At 38.5% G+C, this 20,000-nt stretch overlaps 2 protein-coding genes across 2 annotated transcripts in view; one reads left to right on the top strand and one right to left on the bottom strand.

Annotated features, from left to right (window-relative positions):
• The window catches only part of mbo (Nuclear pore complex protein Nup88), a 20,090-nt gene extending 5,725 nt beyond the window's left edge, over positions 1 to 14,365 (top strand). The window contains exons 3-14 of the mRNA XM_043008612.2: positions 5,945 to 6,070; positions 7,485 to 7,668; positions 8,031 to 8,143; positions 8,315 to 8,489; positions 9,200 to 9,360; positions 10,651 to 10,733; positions 11,098 to 11,336; positions 11,786 to 11,979; positions 12,169 to 12,315; positions 12,531 to 12,690; positions 13,201 to 13,298; positions 13,594 to 14,365. Coding sequence (XP_042864546.2) covers positions 5,945 to 6,070; positions 7,485 to 7,668; positions 8,031 to 8,143; positions 8,315 to 8,489; positions 9,200 to 9,360; positions 10,651 to 10,733; positions 11,098 to 11,336; positions 11,786 to 11,979; positions 12,169 to 12,315; positions 12,531 to 12,690; positions 13,201 to 13,298; positions 13,594 to 13,657 — 1,744 coding nt within the window. The 3' untranslated portion in view covers positions 13,658 to 14,365. The remainder of the gene's footprint in view (positions 1 to 5,944; positions 6,071 to 7,484; positions 7,669 to 8,030; positions 8,144 to 8,314; positions 8,490 to 9,199; positions 9,361 to 10,650; positions 10,734 to 11,097; positions 11,337 to 11,785; positions 11,980 to 12,168; positions 12,316 to 12,530; positions 12,691 to 13,200; positions 13,299 to 13,593) is intronic.
• A 1,740-nt stretch (positions 14,366 to 16,105) lies between these two features.
• CBP (sarcoplasmic calcium-binding protein) overlaps positions 16,106 to 20,000 on the bottom strand; it is a 19,963-nt gene continuing 16,068 nt past the window's right edge. The window contains exons 4-7 of the mRNA XM_043008613.2: positions 17,902 to 18,069; positions 17,623 to 17,766; positions 17,418 to 17,498; positions 16,106 to 17,069 (exon numbers count right to left, since the gene is read on the bottom strand). Of these exons, the coding sequence (XP_042864547.2) occupies positions 16,926 to 17,069; positions 17,418 to 17,498; positions 17,623 to 17,766; positions 17,902 to 18,069 (537 nt within the window). The 3' untranslated portion in view covers positions 16,106 to 16,925. The remainder of the gene's footprint in view (positions 17,070 to 17,417; positions 17,499 to 17,622; positions 17,767 to 17,901; positions 18,070 to 20,000) is intronic.

Here is a 20,000-nt window from a genome sequence, read left to right as displayed (position 1 = left end):
GTGGGTGGGGGCGTGGGAGGATGAAATGAACCGCTTATTACATGGCAACCGTAACTCATAAACCCATGACTGACATCCCTGTTGACGAACCTTGCATGAAGATGACAAAGGCTGTCACCTTAGACCCCTTCGAGGGCTTTGATGACAAAAGGGAAAAGATGGGCAGGGATCTGGCGTCGGTCCAGGAAAAACCCACCCAAGTACCTCGGGCTGGACCCTCCAAACCAACCCCAGGCTCTGACAAATCTCTGGCGTCGGTCCAGACGAGAAGTCAATCAAAAAATGGAAGCCAGACAGGACCCTCCAACCCTACTGGCCCCACTGGCAAAACTCCGGCGTCGGTTCGGAGAAGAGGCAAACGACCTCGGACGGCTTCGGACTCAGAGGGCGAGTCTGCAGCCCCAAGTCGGTTCCCCCAGTTTAGGGTTCCTCCTAAACCGGAAGGATTCGACAATGCCTACCAGATGGTACGGGCTCTGGAAACCCAGAGACAGTGCCGTCTGACGATTAGAATTGCCAGAGACAATGGCATGATAATCGTTCCAAAGGACCAAGCCACCCTCACCTTCCTCCAGAAGACTGACAAGCTCCTGGATGGGCGGAAGGTGAGCCTGTCGGCTCTGACTCCCGAAGAGAGGAAGTCCAAGATGGTGCTTCTTGGCTTTCCTCTGTTGTATGACCTCGAGGTCATCACTGCACATTCCAAGGTGGTGGGCGCTTCTCGACTTTTGAAAGGGAAGCACCCAACCAGACAAGTCCTGGTCACTTTGGAGGGAGCTCCAGTTGCGTCCTTGGATCTTGGCAATTGGGGCTCTTACAGACTCAGGACATACGTCCCAGACCCGCTCCGATGCTTCACGTGCCAGAAGTACGGACACCACAAGGCCACTTGCTCTGCAAAGCCGAAATGTGGTGTCTGTAGTCAGGCACACAGAACAGAGGTGTGTCTCAAAGCACACAAAGATGGCAAGCGAGACATCACTGCCAAGTGCCCAAACTGCCATAAAAAACACCACGCCTGGAGCCTCGGATGTTCTGTCAGAAAGGAAGAGGCTCTTCGGCGGCAAGAGATCGTTGCAAAACGACCAGACTTTGTTCCCGCCCCTCTAGGCACGTATGTCTGGGGGCAGAACAAAGGGGTAAGGGCTCCCCCCCCTCCTAAGAGGAAGGAAGCACCGCCCAAAGCGAAACCAGCACCGGACGCCTCCAACACAAAAGAGTTCCCGGCGCTGGAGGATGTTCCAAGTCGGAAACAGACCCGGAAGGGGTCTGGGAACACCTCAAAGGCTACCCCAAGAGCGGAGAGTCCGACTTTGTTCACAGAGAAGGACTTGACGCTCCTGCTGAAGACAGTTGTCACAGCAGTTGCGACGGCATTGGGAAGGACCAGCGAGGAGACGGAGAAGGCAGTCGAGATAGCCATGACGGCAATGACTCAGACCGTCAATGCCCTGAAGGAAAAGGACATGAGGCCCAAGGCCACAACTCCCCCTCCTACTCAGGGCGAGACTCCTTCTCCCACCCCAACTCAGGGCGAGCCCTGTCTCCCCGACAAACCTGCGGCCAAGACCACACTGGCAGAGCCTGCGCCCAAACCCCAAAGGGTGAGGAAGCCAAGGCCACCCAAAAAGAAGGCCAAGGCGACCAGGAATACTCCACCTCCCAGGAGACCCAGCCCTTCCAACTCGACCTGTCCTGACGACAGTGACGAGTCAAGTGAGGAAATCACACTCAGTGTGGAACTCACCAAGGAGTTGTCAGACTCCGAAATGTCTGACGTTACCCACACGGGGGCGTCGGACACAGAGACCGAATACCTTGACGTCAATGACTTAGTGAACGCAGACAAGCACTATGGCCACTAACTTAAGCATACTGCAGTGGAACATCAACAGCTTCTCCCCTAGGGCCGCCCTTCTCCACGCGATCGTGCGATCTCGGAACATTGATGTTGTCATGCTCCAAGAGACGCTAACAGGGGAATCTGTACGCTTCTCGGGATATCATCCCTTTGTGCTACCGAGTACGCAAGGTACCAGAGGCCTGATTACCCTTGTGAAGTCGACTATCCCCTGCTCCCTGATTGCCGATCCTGGGCAGTGCGGAGAAGGTGTCGAATCCCTTGCTGTTGAGATCCATTTGGCCGGGGGTCCTCTCAAGCTGTACAATGTATACAGCAGGCCAAACTGTAGGGGCTTAGATATCAGTGAAGCCTGTGCTGCTGCAGCACATGAGCTAATTCTTATAGGGGGGGACTTTAATGCCCACCACCCTATACTGGCTCCCACTCAGAGACGTGATATGGCAGGCTGCCATATAGCCGAGGTGCTAGAGTCATGCCCAGAGATTGCTCTTCTCAACAGCCAGGAGCCTACGCATGTTGGCGGGGGGGTCCTAGACCTCACCTTTGTCACTGCGGCTCTGGTCGAGAGAATTAGTTGGTCTGTGGACAACACTGCCACGAGCGATCATTATGGGATAGTCACCACCATCTTGGATGCTGGCCCGGCACCCATGCCCCAGCACAATCCTCGATGGAAGGTGGAAAGAGCCAACTGGAAAGCCTTCCAGGAGGCTCTGGCCGTGTGCCTCAGAACCAGTGACTCCTCACTTAATGATAATGTGGATATACTTGAGGCCAGACTAGTAAATGCCATAGACGAGGCAGCCTCAGAAACCATCCCCAAAACTCGTCAGTGGTCCAGGTGTTTCAAGGACGCCTGGTACTATAATGATGAGATTAAGGAGGTTAACCACAGAATCAATATGTGCAGAAGACACTTTCGCAGACAGAGAACTCCCGAGAACCACACTCTTCTAAGAGAGGCTCTCAGGGATGCTCAGGAAACTGCTAAGAGGTTAAAGCAGGAAAAGTGGCTGGAGTGGTGTGAGTCCTTTGGCCACCAAACCTCCCTTTCAGAATTGTGGAACCGTATCAGACGGGCCACGAATCGCTCAGCCCCCAAAAAGACCCACCATGACCCGCGGTCGGAGGCGGAGAGACTGGCACTCGAGTTCTCTGCTAGAACAAGTAGCGTCGGACTACCAGCAGAGCTGAGGGCATGCCAAGAACAACTGCTCCCAGGCAGGCATGCCCTCATCAGAGAAAAGGCGGTCGAGCCTGATGATACAGATGCCATGTTCTCTCTGAGGGAATTACGGCGAACATACAAGTCCAGTTCCCGGTCAGCCCCGGGTAGCGATGGGATCTCCCACCCCATCATTTCCCACCTAGGACATGAAGGTGAGCTTGCACTTTTGCATCTCATCAACAAGTCCTGGGAAACTTCCTCACTGCCACAGTGCTGGAAGAGGGCTGATATAATTCCCGTCCCCAAACCAAAGGAGCCAGGACGGTACCGCCCCATCTCCCTGCTTAGCTGTCTAGGAAAGACAGCAGAGAAAATGGTACTGAATCGGCTCCAATGGAAGCTGGGACCTCCACATGAACACCTACACGGGTTCACAAGGGGCAAGAGCACTACCCACAGCATTGCCACCTTACTGAGCACTGTCAGCAGCAGCAGCGCTGTCATTGTCTTCCTTGACCTGGAGAAGGCTTTTGAACTGGCAAACCCGTTAGCCATTCAGGAGATCCTGATCCGCAAGGGAATCAAAGGCAGGCTGCTTGCCTGGATTGGCGATTACTTTCGGAACAGAACTGCCAGAGTGAAGTTCCAAGGTCACCTTTCCAGGCATTTGCCTCTAGAGAATGGCACCCCTCAAGGAGGGGTCCTTAGCCCGGCCCTGTTCAACATCCTCATGTTAAACATTCTTGACATTCCACTCCCAGCGGGGTGCACGATCATTTCATATGCAGATGATCTAGCAATTATCTCCACTGGGAGAAGAAATGTGAATCCAGTCAGAAAGGCCCAGCGTTGTCTGGACCTAATAACTGAGGAATGCTGCAGAGTCGGGCTTAAGATCTCAGCAGCCAAATCGAAGGCAATGGCGCTGAAACATGATGTCTGTGATCAAAGACTGCGAGTCCAAGGTCTAGAGCTTGAGTGGGTACACGTCTACCAATACTTGGGGGTATGGATCGATAAGAACCTCACCTTCCGCTCCGAGATCAAACATCTCTCAGACCGGACCAAGGCAAGGCTCTCTGTCATGAGAGCTCTGTCTGGGCGGCGCTTAGGGGCTGGACACCGCGTACTAAGATCTTTTTACGTGCACGCTGTCCGTCCCATTGTGGACTACGCCTCCGTCGCCCTGATCACAGTAAAACCTGGACTCAGGAAAAGACTCGACATAATGCAAAACGAAGCCGCCAGGATTATTCTGGGTGCCCCTGGGTGGGCTAAGGTTACTAACCTCCTCCTGGAGGCCAAACTCTTTCCCCTGGACACCCGGATTGATCAGATGGCGGCCCAGTTCCTTGCAAATGTCCTACAGTCCCCACAGGACTCGCAGCTAAGACAGAGAGTGCAGCGTCGGCTTGCACAAAACCAAGAACTCTTTGCTAACAACACCTGGCTGTCTCAAACAACCAGAGTGCTGAAACGCTTTGAGCTCAAAGAGACACTACTGATCAAGGGCATGGACCATCCCCACCCTGACTATGTCTCAGCCCCGCCGTGGGCACGATCCTTGATAGAGTTCTCTGTCATGAGTCTATCAAGAAGAAAAACGCAGTACTCACCGCCTCTATTGAAGGCTGAGGCGGAGAGGAACATTACAGCAATCACGCCGCTGAACAGTAAAACCTACTTCACGGATGGTTCTGTAGACCCCACCACCCGCACTGCAGGCGCCGGTTTTGCAGCAAGGGGCATAGAGAAAGCTATGCGGGTATCAGACAATGCCTCCTCGCTCCAGGCAGAGGCAGTAGCTATTATGGGAGCCCTAGCCCATGCAGCCCAGACGGACGGGCATGTTGTTATACACACAGACTCTAGGGCCGCCATTGACAGCCTGCAACAAAGCACGCCCCTTGATAACGTTTACCTGGTAACCTCGATTCTCACCATTGCTCAGAGAATCCTGGACCAGGGAAGACGCATCATCATCAACTGGATCCCAAGCCATGTTGGTATTGAAGGGAATGACGTAGCTGACAGGCTAGCGGAGGAAGGCAGGAAGAAACCCTTGAGTGATCTTGTGGTGCATCCTAGCCGGGAACTGCTAAGGCGTAAAACGATGGTTGCAGGGCAGGTCGGTGCCCTGCAGCGACACAGAGAGGAAGCGAGAACCTCCCCCTCGGCCAGCTGGTACTCAAACGCCACAGGCTATGAGTCGCTGATACTCTCTCCCAGAATATCAAGGTGTGCTGAAGTCAGTCTGCACAGACTGAGAATAGGCTACCCTTGTGCGTGGCAAATCATCCCCACTATTGGGCAAGATGAGCGACGCTGTGAGTATTGTGGCGCGCCGGACGCCAAATTAGAGCACTACCTGATGGAATGCGAGCACACTCGCTTCCTCAGGCAGGGCCCAGAGACGACAGCCGCCGGGCTGGTTAGACGGCTATGCCTGTCATTAGCCCCCTGGCAACTGGAGCGCCTACAGGCAATCCGACCGCCACGGTAAAAGTTCAGTTATGATGATCAGATGAGTCAGCACTTATAGCCAATAGAGACCGGGCTACCCCTTCCACACAACCCGGGCGAAGCGACGTCTTCGCAAAATCTCTCTGAACTGAGCTGAATGTCAGCGATGATGATCAGATAAGATTAGATAAGATGAGTCAGCACTCGTAGCTGGCAGAGGCCGGGCCGCCTTGAGCATATAGCCCGGGCGAAGCGACGTCTTCGCATATCTGTCTGAACTGAACTGAAGCCTCGGGCCTTGGGAAATCTCTTGGTGGGAATCGGCACTTCCTTGCTATCTTGCAAGCAGGGTTGGAATTAGACAAATATCTGCCCTGCTATGAATGGCTTAACTGGCTAAAAGATATTCACTGAGTTGCACCATTTAACAAAAAATCCACTGCTTTCAGGGTTGAATATATAGCTGAACGATTCTTCTCATGTCACCCCAAACTAGAAGTCATTACAGCGGCTTGGCACCCAGGATCGATTGATGATAATCACATAGTGATTTTAGCCTCAGACAGTTACCTACGGTGAGTTGTTATGTTTCATCATTTTTATTAGACAAATGTTGTCCATTTAAAAAACATTTGTTCTGGTAAAGATTCCAGTTTAGTATACTCCTCCTCAGCAGCTTTTGAATCACCTGTAAATTAGCTTTAGCATATTTGTACTCTCACTCTCTTTCAATAATTTAGTTTTCATGAATAAATGAATTTTGATCAATCTTTTAAGAAAATAGTACATATATATTAGTAGTTAATAACCCTTCTGCAATGGACAAATTTCGCAGGGTCAGATCACTTTGGTACAGCGCTTTTCTTTTTGTAGAAATTACAGGGTGTTTTTTCTTACAGTCCTGTAACTTCGGTATTATACCAAATGCTAATTTGTGTCACTTTTTCTGATATACCAAATATTGACTTACATATCATACCATAAGTCTAGAATATAATAGAAAACATGCACATCTGAAGATGTGGCTTGTCCCAAAAGAGTTCACTTGAAGTGAATGTATATATGTATATGCTCATAGACCCAGTAACTTTGCCATTCAGTTATCAGGGCTATTCACAGCGACAGACGTAGAAGAACGGTATGAATGAATGAAACTGAATATCTAAACAACACGAGATGTATTTGATGCATTTCGTTGGAGGTATTTCTCAAAAATAATTTGTTTTTGAGAAAGACCTCTTTCTCATTCATACCTATCTTCTACATTTTACGTATTTATTGGATAAACTTTAGCCCCTCTTAAGCATATTTCATAGTTAATACAATGATTCAGAATGAAATCCCTAACAAGTTTACATTAGGTATGAATGTAAATTACCTATAAATTTACAAACTTATACTTTTGCTATGTTTTTATTGGATAAAATTCAAAATTAAGTTATAAAAGAATGTTCATGAAGAAAGATCTTTTTAGTCATTTCCCTGTCTTATTTTCTTCAGCCCCTAAGACAAAGAAGCATCATAACACATGCCATGCTGGGGATCCTGTGTTGGGATTTTTTTTATTTTTTAAATTTTTTTATTTATTTATTTATTTTTTTTTTTTTTTATTTTTTTTTTTAATTATTTATTTTTATTTATTTTTTTTTTTTTTTCATTTTCATGTTTATTTTCATTTTCATTTTCATTTTCATTTTCATTTTCATTTTTATTTTTACACCTTTTGTTATATTAGCTGTAGAGTATATTTGATTTTTTTATTTTTTTTATTAATATGCAGTGTATCATATACTGGGAAATGCAATACATATTTACAAACATATATTTACACCCTTATACTGAGAGATCCTTGAAAATTGGGTCTTTCAAAAACAAGTTTGTATAATGACAATTACAGATTGATAATTACATATATCTATTTAAAGTTAATATCTATTACATATTCATTTATATCCTACTAGATCATTAAAGTTCCAATTTTTGTTTCAGCATATACAATCTCTCAAGCCTTGAGATACCAGAGCAGGCAATATCAGTCGGTTCCAGTGGTTCTGGAGTTGTGAACGCATCGACCCTTGGAGAAAATGCCATTGCGTTTAACTTCGGTCTTCCTAGCGAACCTGTCAAACATGTTCCAGGAAACGCTGTCTCAAATGGCGTAACCAGTTCCATTGTACGTACTAGATTTCTAAAGTTTTCAATTCGAAACTTGTGGATACTTGTTATCTTCCATTCCTTTTTTTTTTTTTTTTATTATTATTATTATTATTATTATTATTATTATTATTATTATTATTATTATTATTATTATTATTATTATTATTATTATTATTATTATTATTATTATTATTATTATTATTATTATTATTATTATTATTGTACAATGTGTGTGCGTGTGCGTGTGCGTGTGCGTGTGCGTGTGCGTGTGCGTGTGCGTGTGCGTGTGCGTGTGCGTGTGGGTGTGCGTGTGTGTGTGTGTGTGTGTGTGTCTTAATCCATAGAGGATTTTCTGTAATGGTTTCTGTCATATTCTAGGTTGATCCAGAAGATGAGATGAAGCAAAAATGCCTTGAATTAAAATGGCCTATTTTCATCCTGCATGGTAATGGTGAGATTTATCTTACTATTACAACATTCAGTACTAGAAGGTAATGCACATATATATTGTTGTGATTGTTGTTGTTATATTTATTTGTCTTGTTTACATTATATCAACATCATGTTATACTGTTTAATGATCCTTCTTTTATTTTTTTTCATATCTTCAGATTTTTTTGATTTTTTTATTCATGTTTCAATTACTATTTTCTTTTTTACAGGTCTGCCCCACACATAGTGTATGGGCCTCTCAGTATGACACCTGCTTGTGACACAAATTATGGACTCGACACATGTGATCTTTTAGTGTTGCAGTCATCTCCACCTGTAGTGGTCATTGCCACCTCAACAGGGCAATTGCATCATTGTATTGTCATTGATAATAGTCTTGAAAAGGTGAGTAAAGCATCCTGCATATCATATGATATTCACTAATTTTGAATTAGAATCCGTCATATTCTGGACATCCATTAAGTGTCATTATTTGTGTATTTGTTTGAAGTGAAATTAATGTCAAATGATTTAACCCTTTATGACACATTTATGACTACTTTGCATCACTGCATCTATGTGCTCTTTCCTATTGCGTGATCTTGACAGCTTGCCAAATACTGGCTTGGTTCTGGGCCATTGCCAGAGCTGGTTCTCTGGCTAAGAAGCCTCTCATATCCTGTTTATTATGTATGAATTCTGGGGACCTCCATGAGTTATTAGATGCAGGGAATCCCTTTTTCATATTTCCCAATCCCAAGATGGCCATTTTGGTAAATGTTATGTAAAAGGTTGAAATATATATATTTAATGTTATATATATTTTTAAAAATTATAAGGGATCATATGATGTAAGAGACTAAACTTTCATGATCTAGGGAAGAATGGATAAGCAATAGATAAGAAAAGACAGAATACAAGATATATACATGTAAATGTCATTGTATTTTGTATTGACAAATCTTTCATGAGTATAATTATCTTCTGAAAAGTAGTAGTGCATTTTTTCTGATGTATGTTTGTGTATACTTGATTTAGAACAAAATATATAGAGTTTGTCAGCTTCAGTCTTTAAGTTATTGAATAATCTGTTCATATTCAACATTTTCTTGCAGGGTCAGAATGGAACCCTTGCAAATGGATTGTGGCCGAGTGAAATGGCACCTGTGAGGCTGCATGTTTATGAGACGGTAGAACTTGAGATGTCACTTCTGTCAACTGATGAAGGATTCTCAACACCTCTCCTATTACATGCAGATCCTACCACACCCACAAGGTATTTCCATTCCTTTACAAAAAAGTCTGTTTTGATTTAGTTTTCCATATAGCCTTTTGATTTTCTGATTTCTTAATGAGTATATATTCCAGTGTAAAAGGTAATGTCATACCCTCAGAATAGGGATAACACTATTTGAAAGCAAATTTAATGGGCTTGCAAGCTCAGCCAAAGATATTTAATAACACCTAAGATAATATTGTGCAAACTGAAGGGCCAACCCATGACTTTGTTATCTAGATGGACAAACTTAAAAAAAAGAATGTTTCTCCTGGTTTAGAAATAATTAAAATGAATTTTTTTTTTATGTAGCTTGCTGTTGAAATGCAACAAATTGTGGTATTTTGTCCATTCATACATGTACCATGCCTAGGGTTATCAGTTCTATACATTGAAGAGTGCATGAACTAGGATACTGCCAGCTGAGAAAGCAAAACTAGAGGAACATCTTTTTGCATTTTTAAAACAAGTAAATCCAAGCAGGGGAAACATTTAGACATTAGACATAGTTGACAAGGTGTGGATACACTCTGATGCTAGTGAAGAAAGAAGTATATTTAACATATTTTGATTATTACAAGTTCTATCATAGAATTTAGATTGAGACTGTCATATATGATTTACAATGTTTTTGCTGTTTGTAAATCTTTTTCATTTAGAACGCAAATATGGTCTTTTTTATTAGAGTTATGACAGGCACACTACATCCGTTTCTGTAATTTCATATTGCAAGTCCCTAAAAATTTATGTTTTTCTAGGAAATGAAAGTTTTATGATATTAATCTAATTTCTGAAAACATTTTAGAGTGAAAATAAGGTTTATGGTTATTGTAACTTTTGCATGACACATATGGAACAGAATTTAATATGAGGTTACTAAGAAGTGTTGAGTAATAAAAAAAATCACTATTGATGGTCTTAACCCATTCACGACGGGGGCATTCCAGCCTTGCATGTCACAAACGTATAGGCCTAAATCAGTTAAATAAACGACGCTGTATCGCGTCCCCAGCGAACAGGCCGAGAATGCATGGTACAGTAGTGTACCACCCGTCCAGAGAGGGTTAAAGCACTTCCTGTAACAAATGACAATACCAGCTTTCCCTGTAACTAGAAAAAAAACACTATAAAATTTCACATCTGGATTGTGTATTAACCCTTTTTTTTCTTGACATACTGTTAACCACTTAACACCAGGTATCATTTCAACATGTCACATTTGTCGTATATGACATCAAACTAATCAGGCATTCATGTATGCTGGTTATCATCTTAACACTTTATTTGCAGGTACTGGGTGAGTCATGAGGCTGGAGTGCATGGCGTGATCTTCTCTGTTGTAGATCATCTGCAGTACAATGACCAAGCAGATGGTGAGCCATATTTCGTATCTCTGTTACTGTGTTTTTTTGTTGTTTTTTTCTCTGTTTCCTTCATTTTCTTCATTATTTTCTTTCTTACATAAAACTGAAATCATTTGCTGTTTTCATAACTTTCATCTTTGGTTTATTGGAAAATACTTTTGATGGTCAAATGTACCTGAGACTGTTAGCAATTGTCTGCAGTGATGTTACTAGCTTAGTGATCCAACTGAAATTATTGGCAATGGGATTTATGCTTTTTCAATATGTAGTGACCAAGTGCCCATCACATCCTTTTTGGTTGTCAAAACCTTCTTTCATGTTTCTCTTTGTTATGCATCTTACATCTTTTTAAAAGATACGTATATAATTTCAGATGCAGCGTTTTCTGACAACGAGTCTCAGAGTGTTGTTGATCATGTGATATGCACAAGATCTCTAGCCCCTGCTGGTCCCATGCCGGTCGTAGGCTTGGTGGCAAACACTACACATTCGCTGTATGTGCTTCTAGCGTCTGGGAAGCTTATTCAGATTAGTGTTCCATCTGCCTTTGTTCCAAATATAACAGAGCCATGTAATGGTGATGTGGACCTATCAGTATCACCGCTGAGAAAGGTAAAGAAATCAGATGTAATGTGGGAGCTACTGCTGATATACAAATTATTAGAAATGGGAATGTTCACTAGATGATATATTTAGGGTATATATATATATATATATATATATATATATATATATATATATATATATATATATATATATATATATATATATATATATATGTATATGTATATATATATATATATATATATATATATATATATATATATATATATACATATATATATATATATATATATATACATATATATATATATATATATATATATATATATATATATATATATATACAAATATATATATTTGAATGTCCAGTATTCTATATCAAAAAGAAGTTTTAGTGGTGGTTTTATCACTATAAATTTCTCTATAAAGCTTTAGCAACTTATTATTTTTATTTTATTCATTTTTTACTCAGCAAATAATATTTTTTTTCTCAACAGATTCATGTACAACCATTTGAAGACCATATACGTAGTGCTCTGCATAGAGTATCTTCACAGCCACTCTTGGCTTCAGGCTCTGTTTCAAAGGTCACCCCAAATGAATATATGAATCTTCTCAACCGTGTAATAGAAACTCTAAGAACTAGTTACCTTCAGCCACAGTTGACAGCAAAAGAAGACATACAAAGAAGGTAGAGTTGGCGTGCCTTTTATTTTCATATTTTTAACTTTTTATAATCCTGATGAAAATGTCCCTTTTTTTTTTTTTTTTTTTTTTTTTTTTTTTTTCACTTTACTTTACTTTACTTTACTTTACTTTACTTTACTTTACTTTGTCTCTAGGATAAAGATACCATTTTCAGCATGTGCAATCTTTACAGATCTGACATTCTGACCGAACAAAAGCAACGACTTCAAGCCGAGATTACAAATCTACTATCAAGGAAAAGACAGCTGACAGAGAAAGCTCATGAACTGGCTGAGAAGTATGAAGAGGCTAATGACAGACAAACCCAGTTGGTTCATAGGTAATGTGATGACTTGTATTTAGCTGTTTCTTAAAGGTCTAGGCTATCTAGATTATAATGAATTTAATTATTCACCTTTCAACTTACTTGTTTAAAAAAATATGTTGTATTAGCTAGTTATGGTTATTTTTGTGTATTTATTGGTTTAAGAGGTAGTTATATCCTAAGTATTGATAAGGGAACTCACGATTAGGGAACTCACTGTATAATTTCAGGTTAGAAAAAGTGTTGAATCAAGTAAGTAGAGGACTTCCTGTGCTGTCAGCTGGAGAGAAGAACATGCAGCAGGAATTGGAGGCAATGCAGAAGCATACAGTTATTTTTACAAATCAGCTGAGTGAAATACAAGCCAAAGATAAGTGGCAGACAAGTCAGGTAATGTTGATATAGGAATTTATTGTCTTTTAAATGACTAAAGAAAAAAAAAAATGTATATACATGATGAAAATGAGTTCTTTTAATTTCAGAATTTGATTGAAATTATTTAAAGCTACCATTTATACCATAAGTATTTAAATCTTTAATAAAGTAAATGCTGTAACAGAATGTCATTTAAAGAAGGGGACTTATTTTTTTTCTGGCCAAAGCAAAAAGTCTTGCCTTGTTACTTCCCTTGTTGCGGATAAGCCCCAAGAACTGCCCTTTAGTCCTCTTATTGGGCATGTTTACTTGTTGTTTGTACTAAAGATTGAGCCTTATTACTTTATTATCCTTACTTCTTCATTCTTCTGCATTTGTCACTGCTCTCAAGGCTGTCAGAATGCCATACATTTGTACCTGTGCACATGAACTTGTTATTTTCTTTCTTTCTTTCTTTTTTGCCTAGTAGGGATGTTATTTCTGTTTATAATTACAGTCATATGATATGATGTGAATTGCTTTCAGATGGAGAAACTGCAGAGTACTGAAGCTGTCAAGGCTCACTCCTCCCCCAGTGTTTCAGAGAGTCAGTTGAAAGCTCTGAAACAGGCTCTTGGTAAAGAGTAAGTAAAAGTGATCAAGTCGTAATATGGTGGTGTAGCATAAACTTAAGCATAAGTCAGTAGAAGATGGTGATTTGTGATAAGTTAGCATAGATTGAAAGTGGGAGGGAAGTCCAGCTAACAGGAATTTACACACCTACAAGCATAATTTTGAATGGGGTTATGAAGTTCATTTTACAGCCAAATACCTTACATAATGTACCAACTTTTTTATTGTTTGTCATATTTAGTGGAATGTTTTGTTTGTTATTTTGTATGTCATATATTATTTATTTATTTTTTCTCACTTTTTCAGGAGTGAGAAGCTGTCTACCTTGCTACAGAGAGTCAACCAAGTGAAGCGTGATTTACAATTATGATAAGAAAAATTGTTTAGCTATTTTTATCAAATATTATGTAAGTTCAGAATTGTTATAACCCTTCAAAAGATTTGTGTAAATATCTTTCCAAAATCACAGCTCCAGTGTCAGACGTTATGCATATGTGTTGTCAGAAACATTGTCACAATTTATATGTATGTCGTCACTACATTGTCTTTGGGCTTTGCTGGAGAGTAAATTTTCCCCAGAAAATGAATGTGAGTGTTTCGTATAATATGAAATACTGATGTTTTCTTTTGTTTGAATGATTTTATGAACAGTTTTCTTGTGATTTACATTAAACTCTTTTTATATTTTGTTGTTTCAGAGCATGTTTTGATGTTGCCTTTTTTATATGATACTTGCATCCCTAGATGTCAGTTGTAGTAGTTCAGCATAAGGAAATAATTTTTTTTTTATGGTGGCCAGATATATATACTTTAAAGTTCATGGGGAAATATTTCATTTCTCTTGAATTTGTAACTTCTTGTAATCAGCATATATTACTGTGATTTTTATTTGCATTTCATATACAATTGATATACAATTGAAAGTACAAAGCAAGATCTAATATATTTGCATAATTACTTTTGACTTTATATAGTAAAGTAAACAGAATATCTTATTCATTAATTTTAAATTCTGTGAGAAGAATTTCTTTAGGTGTCTTTTTAAAAATATGCATTAAAGATTACCAATGCCATGATATAATTTGTGCTTCCTTTACACCATTATAATTGCCATATACATTATTACATATAATTTATGAAAAGTTATATAGAGGTGACGAAAGTGGTGTCACAAAAGAAGAATTAAGTTGGAACGCTTGCCATCCGTCAGCAATAAGTCTTAATTTTCCTAATAAGAATCAGATTTTGTTGAAAATTGGTTTAACCCACACAGGATGGGTGGTACAGCATGTGTACCGTGCATTCAAAAGCCCAGTTGCCGGGCGGCACAGTATTGTGCCAGCCATTCAATTGATTTAGGCCTAATAATTCGAACGCCCCGGCATTTGGACATTCAAGGCTAGAATTCCCCCGTCGGGGATGGGTTAAGCAATGATGTCAGGTATGCCTAACATTAAGATCATTCATATTAACAGTTCATGCTGATTCAGTCATGGACAAGCAAACTTTCCAAATATCCAAGATAAAATTGTACTGGTGTCTGTAATAGCTCAAAATGAGATACTATTCAGAGCTAAAGGATATTTAAACTAATATTAAAAATGATATTGATGAGACTTTTAGAGGTATGCAGATCAGAAATATAAGGCTAATGTACTTCAAGAAGGTCAGAGATATGATGTGCTTTGTGTTGCTGAAAATTGTATGCTTGAATTGTTGAAGCACAATATTAAAACCAATATTAGTGGAAAAAGTGGTTGCTTTAGCTTGCAATCTTTACTGATAGGAATATGTTGTGAGAATACTTATTTTCAACATAGCTTGAGAAATATTACAGAATCTATCGGGCCTTGTTCATTTTGTCGGTCAGCTATAGATGTAGACAGATTTTCATAGTAGCATCTTCAGTAATATTATGGTGTATTATCTAGGAAAATATTCAAGAAAATATGTGATGTATCTGTCATTATATATTGTTTTAAAAGGAAGCAAATTTGGGAAGGAAAAAATGGACATTCCTTTTTATATTGCATTACACTGTTATATTGCATGGAACAGCGAATGAACTTTGTTTCCTATTGGGTTGTAGTTTAAGTGGGTGCATACCCATAGTAAGCACAATGAATCCAGTTTCCAAAGTGAAAGTCTATTTATCGGATTAGTACTTGTACTTGTGTATAAATGCCAAAAAATAACAAGCTTTTGGATTATTGTACATTTGTCTAATTCAAAGAGTTTAAATGGAGAAGTTTGTCCAAATAATATTTGGCATTTTAAAGTTTTAAAGAACGTGGTACATTAAAAGAAGTTTTAGTTTTAATCAACAATGATTTTGAACCAGAAAATATGACCTTTCAAGACCAAAGTAACAAGTACCACTATATTTCATTGTTACTTGAACTACCTAATGGAAGGAAAGGGAAAAATGCATATAAACTAGATGCCTTTTCTATCAATTTAGGAACTTCAATATTTCCTAATAGCTATTGTTTGAAGAGTTAAGCATTCATTCATATTTGCTTCAAATTTTCTATGAGGAAGTATATAAAAGTTGGCATGTGAGTACCAGGTCTTCATTCAGAATGTGTACTCTTAAATGTATTATTATTATTATTATTTTTTTTTTACTGATTTTTATTGTCAGCAGGGAATATATATCTAGGGTGGCTTCCCAATCTTCCACTCAGTTTAGCTCCCCAGTTGTTCCCTGAATGAGAAAATGTTTTTAAAAATCAATCTTTTCTTTGAAGAACTAATTTTACAGATACATGGAAGTACTATATCTGGATTAAATGGTGTGTAAATAAAAGAAATCACCTTGTGATGCCATTTTTAATTAAATGATTTTCATCCTCTCGCATCAAGTATACAGTTTTATGAGGATACGTATTATCATCAACTGAAATCGGTAAACATTACTCTGTGTCAGTTAATTTACAATGACCTTAAGGCTTTTAAAAAAACAGTTTAAAAGATTTTAGATACAATGCATCATTCACTATATTTAGCTTATTTTAAACAAATATAATGAAAGATTAACTGTATTATGAAAAGATTTGTATATAAAGGGATCACTTTATAATACCTATAAGTGACAATGAATTTCATCCTCTAACAGTGCAAAACTATACAGTTACAGAGGATAAGTGTTATCATAAGTTGAAAAACAAAAAAGCATACCTACAAGACATCTTTTTTTAGTCCAAATTATCGCAAAGCTATCTACATGCCCACACCCATTTATCTAAAATACAGGATACAAAGTAAAATTTATTGGATATGTAAGAAATTTTGTTTTTCCAATGCTATGGATCTAAGATAACTTAGACTCCATTTTCAGCAAATTCTAGCTATGAATACTAAAAAAAATTAAAAATAAAAAAATTTAACTTGAAAGAAAACACGAAGAATATAATATACACTATAATTATTCAAGTAAATACTTTTGTTATTCAACAAATAATGAGGATTTAACCTTTTTTTAAAAATGAAATATGTAAATAATAAAAGAAGACATAACGTGTTTCAAATATTTAGATGCAATTTTATCATTAAAATATATCTGATCTATGTCATTCGCTCTGGCATAATTAACAACGTTTTCTTAACAAGTATACACAACAGCCAACAGGTGCCTATTAAACCAGAGGGCCCCAGAAAAGCTTGCTCGGTTTGCCTTCATTCTCGGAAAGGAAGAAATCTCGTCCCAACTTCATGAATTCCTTCTTGCTAAGCTTGCCATCCTTATTAAGGTCAATAGAAGCGAAGGACTCTTCAGCAGCCTGGTAGAATGGGAGAAAAGTAGTAGTATTATATAATAACTAAAGATTGTCAGTATTCTGTCCCGGTCCTAGGACATTATTCTGAATCTGATGAACATTTAAAATGTGTAATATTAATCAGATAATTCAAAAGTAGATTGTGTATCTCGGAATAACCTGTATAAGATTCTTAAACAATAATTAAACGCAGACTTGCTATAGCTATTTTTTCATAAATATTTAGATGTTCTCAGATCTGTGTGGTGCATTTCGTACACAATTATTCAAGATCTCTCGTTATAATCTTAAAAACAACAAATTAAGAGATAAAAAGTATATAAAAATTAAAAATATATCCAATATACTTACTTGTTCTGATAGTCCTAGGCATGAATAAAATATTTTGAACTCATCAATAGTTATCTCGCCGCTTCCATCCCTGTCTACGGCCTGTGAAGTGAAGATTAGTATATGACGAATATATATATTTCATCGATGATTTTCATTGTCAAAACGTATGAACTACATTTTTTATCTATCAAAATATTGAACATACTATATAATAAAATCTTACATTGAAAAAATAGGGCAGAGGGCTAGCTACTCTCTTTCTCAGTGGCTTCGTGTTGACAACGTGTTCCATCTGCGCGAGGAACTGCTCTTGGCCGATGAAGATGTACGGGTCACCTGAGGCACCCCACTCCTCTTCCCAAACATGCTGTCCAGGGAAAGTTCATGTTAATATTTCGGCATGTCAAAAGCATTCATAATTCGGTGTAAGAATAAACTACCTATATAAAGACCTGTCCTTTAAATAGACTTCCATACAATGATCTGATGAAGTAAGTCTCACCCGTAATGCGTCTGTGAATTTGCTAATTTCCTTAGGTGACAGATGACCGAGTTCGGTGAACTTGGCAATGAGGACTTCGAAGTCATCCCACGACACGACGCCGTCCTTGTTGAGGTCAATCACCTGGTGATGGGTGCGCATTTTCCGTCTCCAAAACGCGGTCTGGCCCTGGGAAATCAATACATACTATTAATCACTATGCAATATCTTAGAGAAAGCTTATTAGCATTCAGTAAGCATTGCATTAATTCAGTAGGATCTTTTTCACAGATTAGTTGCTATCTCGATTCCACCCCAGGTTATCTAGAGTATAATTAGTCTAGCGTCCGATGGTGTAAATTAGCCAACGTACAGTCATACACGTGCCTTCTCTACCAAGATTTCTCGATTCAGAAGCATTCTAACAACCGGTTTTTAATCAAGCGTTCAATGTTGTTCTCCGAAGAATTAATCTAGACAATAAAGATAACGTTAAACCTGAAGTGATAAATCATCATGAAAGTCCCCCACAACAACGTTACGAGCCTAAAGCAAAATAAACAGAGGCAGAATACGTAATTTCTCTAAATACCATTTCCAATACATTTAACTACTCAAGTAAAAAACTTCCAGCTTGTTCACAACAATATAGAAGGATAAGATACATTTCATAATACTTCTAAACATAACTGAAGCATGAATTACAAAATGACGAATTAGAGTTACACTTCATAACAGCCCATCGGGATGTGATGTTCTTAAAGAACTACATGGTGAGCAGGTTAGTGCACATGTTCTCCTATCATCAGGACTAGTTCGATGAAAATGCACCGACTAGTTTATTTTGATATGGACAGTTTTAAAAGTTGTATGACGGTTGTATGACGGTATCATTAACTTTGTGCGTTTTAAAGAACCGGTACAGAGCGTTAGGGGGAAGGGGAGGGGAGGGGAGGGGGCTGTTTAACGAATGCTAACACGGTTGATAATAAACTCATCTATTGCATAACATACTGTAAATAAACAAAACTGGTATCTTAATATCTGAAGCTCGCAAAATATAAATCACTCACACAACATTACTCTGCACGAATTTTATGCAATTTTTTTAAACAATTAAAATTCTTCCCAGTGGAAAAACTCTCTATGATAATTATAGTTATAAATAACATTCTTTTAGACAACTCGTTTTCAGTGTTAAGAATGTTTACGTTTTAACAATGCAAATGATCACTTCAGTCCTTCAACAAACAAATCATTAGGCAAATGTAAGCAACATTAGTTCCAGCCTTCTACTTCTATTCTGGTATATCTGTCTATCTGTCTGTCTGCCCCCCCACCCCTCTCTCTCTCTCTCTCTCTCTCTCTCTCTCTCTCTCTCTCTCTCTCTCTCTCTATATATATATATATATATATATATATATATAATATACGTATATATATAATATCCATACATATATATATGAAATATAATATAATATAATATATAATACACACACACACTCACACTCTCACACACACACACACACACACACTCACACACACATACATATATACAAATACACACAGACACACACACACACACACACACACACACACGCAAACACAACACACACACACACACACACACACACACACACACACACACATATATATATATATATATATATATATATATATATATATATATATATATACTGTGATATGTATATATATACATATATATATATATATATATATATATATATATATATATATATATATATATATATACTGTGTATATGTATATATATACATATATATATATATATATATATATATAGTATATATATATGATATATGATATATATATATATACATATATATATATATATATATATATATATATATATATATATATATATATATATTGTGTGTGTGTGAGAGAGAGAGAGAGAGAGAGAGAGAGAGAGAGAGAGAGAGAGAGAGAGAGAGAGAGAGAGAGAGAGAGAGAGAGAGAGAGAGAGAGAGAGAGAGAGGACATACCTACCTCCCTAAACACACGGTTTTTACCACGTTGTCGTAACAAAAAACCTTGTATAATCGTATAATACAATCCTCTTGTATATTTATTACATCAA

This window comes from Penaeus japonicus, unplaced genomic scaffold (genome assembly GCF_977035675.1).
Source record: "Penaeus japonicus unplaced genomic scaffold, GWHDUDI00000001_assembly GWHDUDI00000009, whole genome shotgun sequence".
Lineage (NCBI taxonomy): Eukaryota > Metazoa > Arthropoda > Malacostraca > Decapoda > Penaeidae > Penaeus > Penaeus japonicus.
Note: the sequence above shows the minus strand (reverse complement) of the source record. Positions and strands in the feature narration are given on the sequence as shown.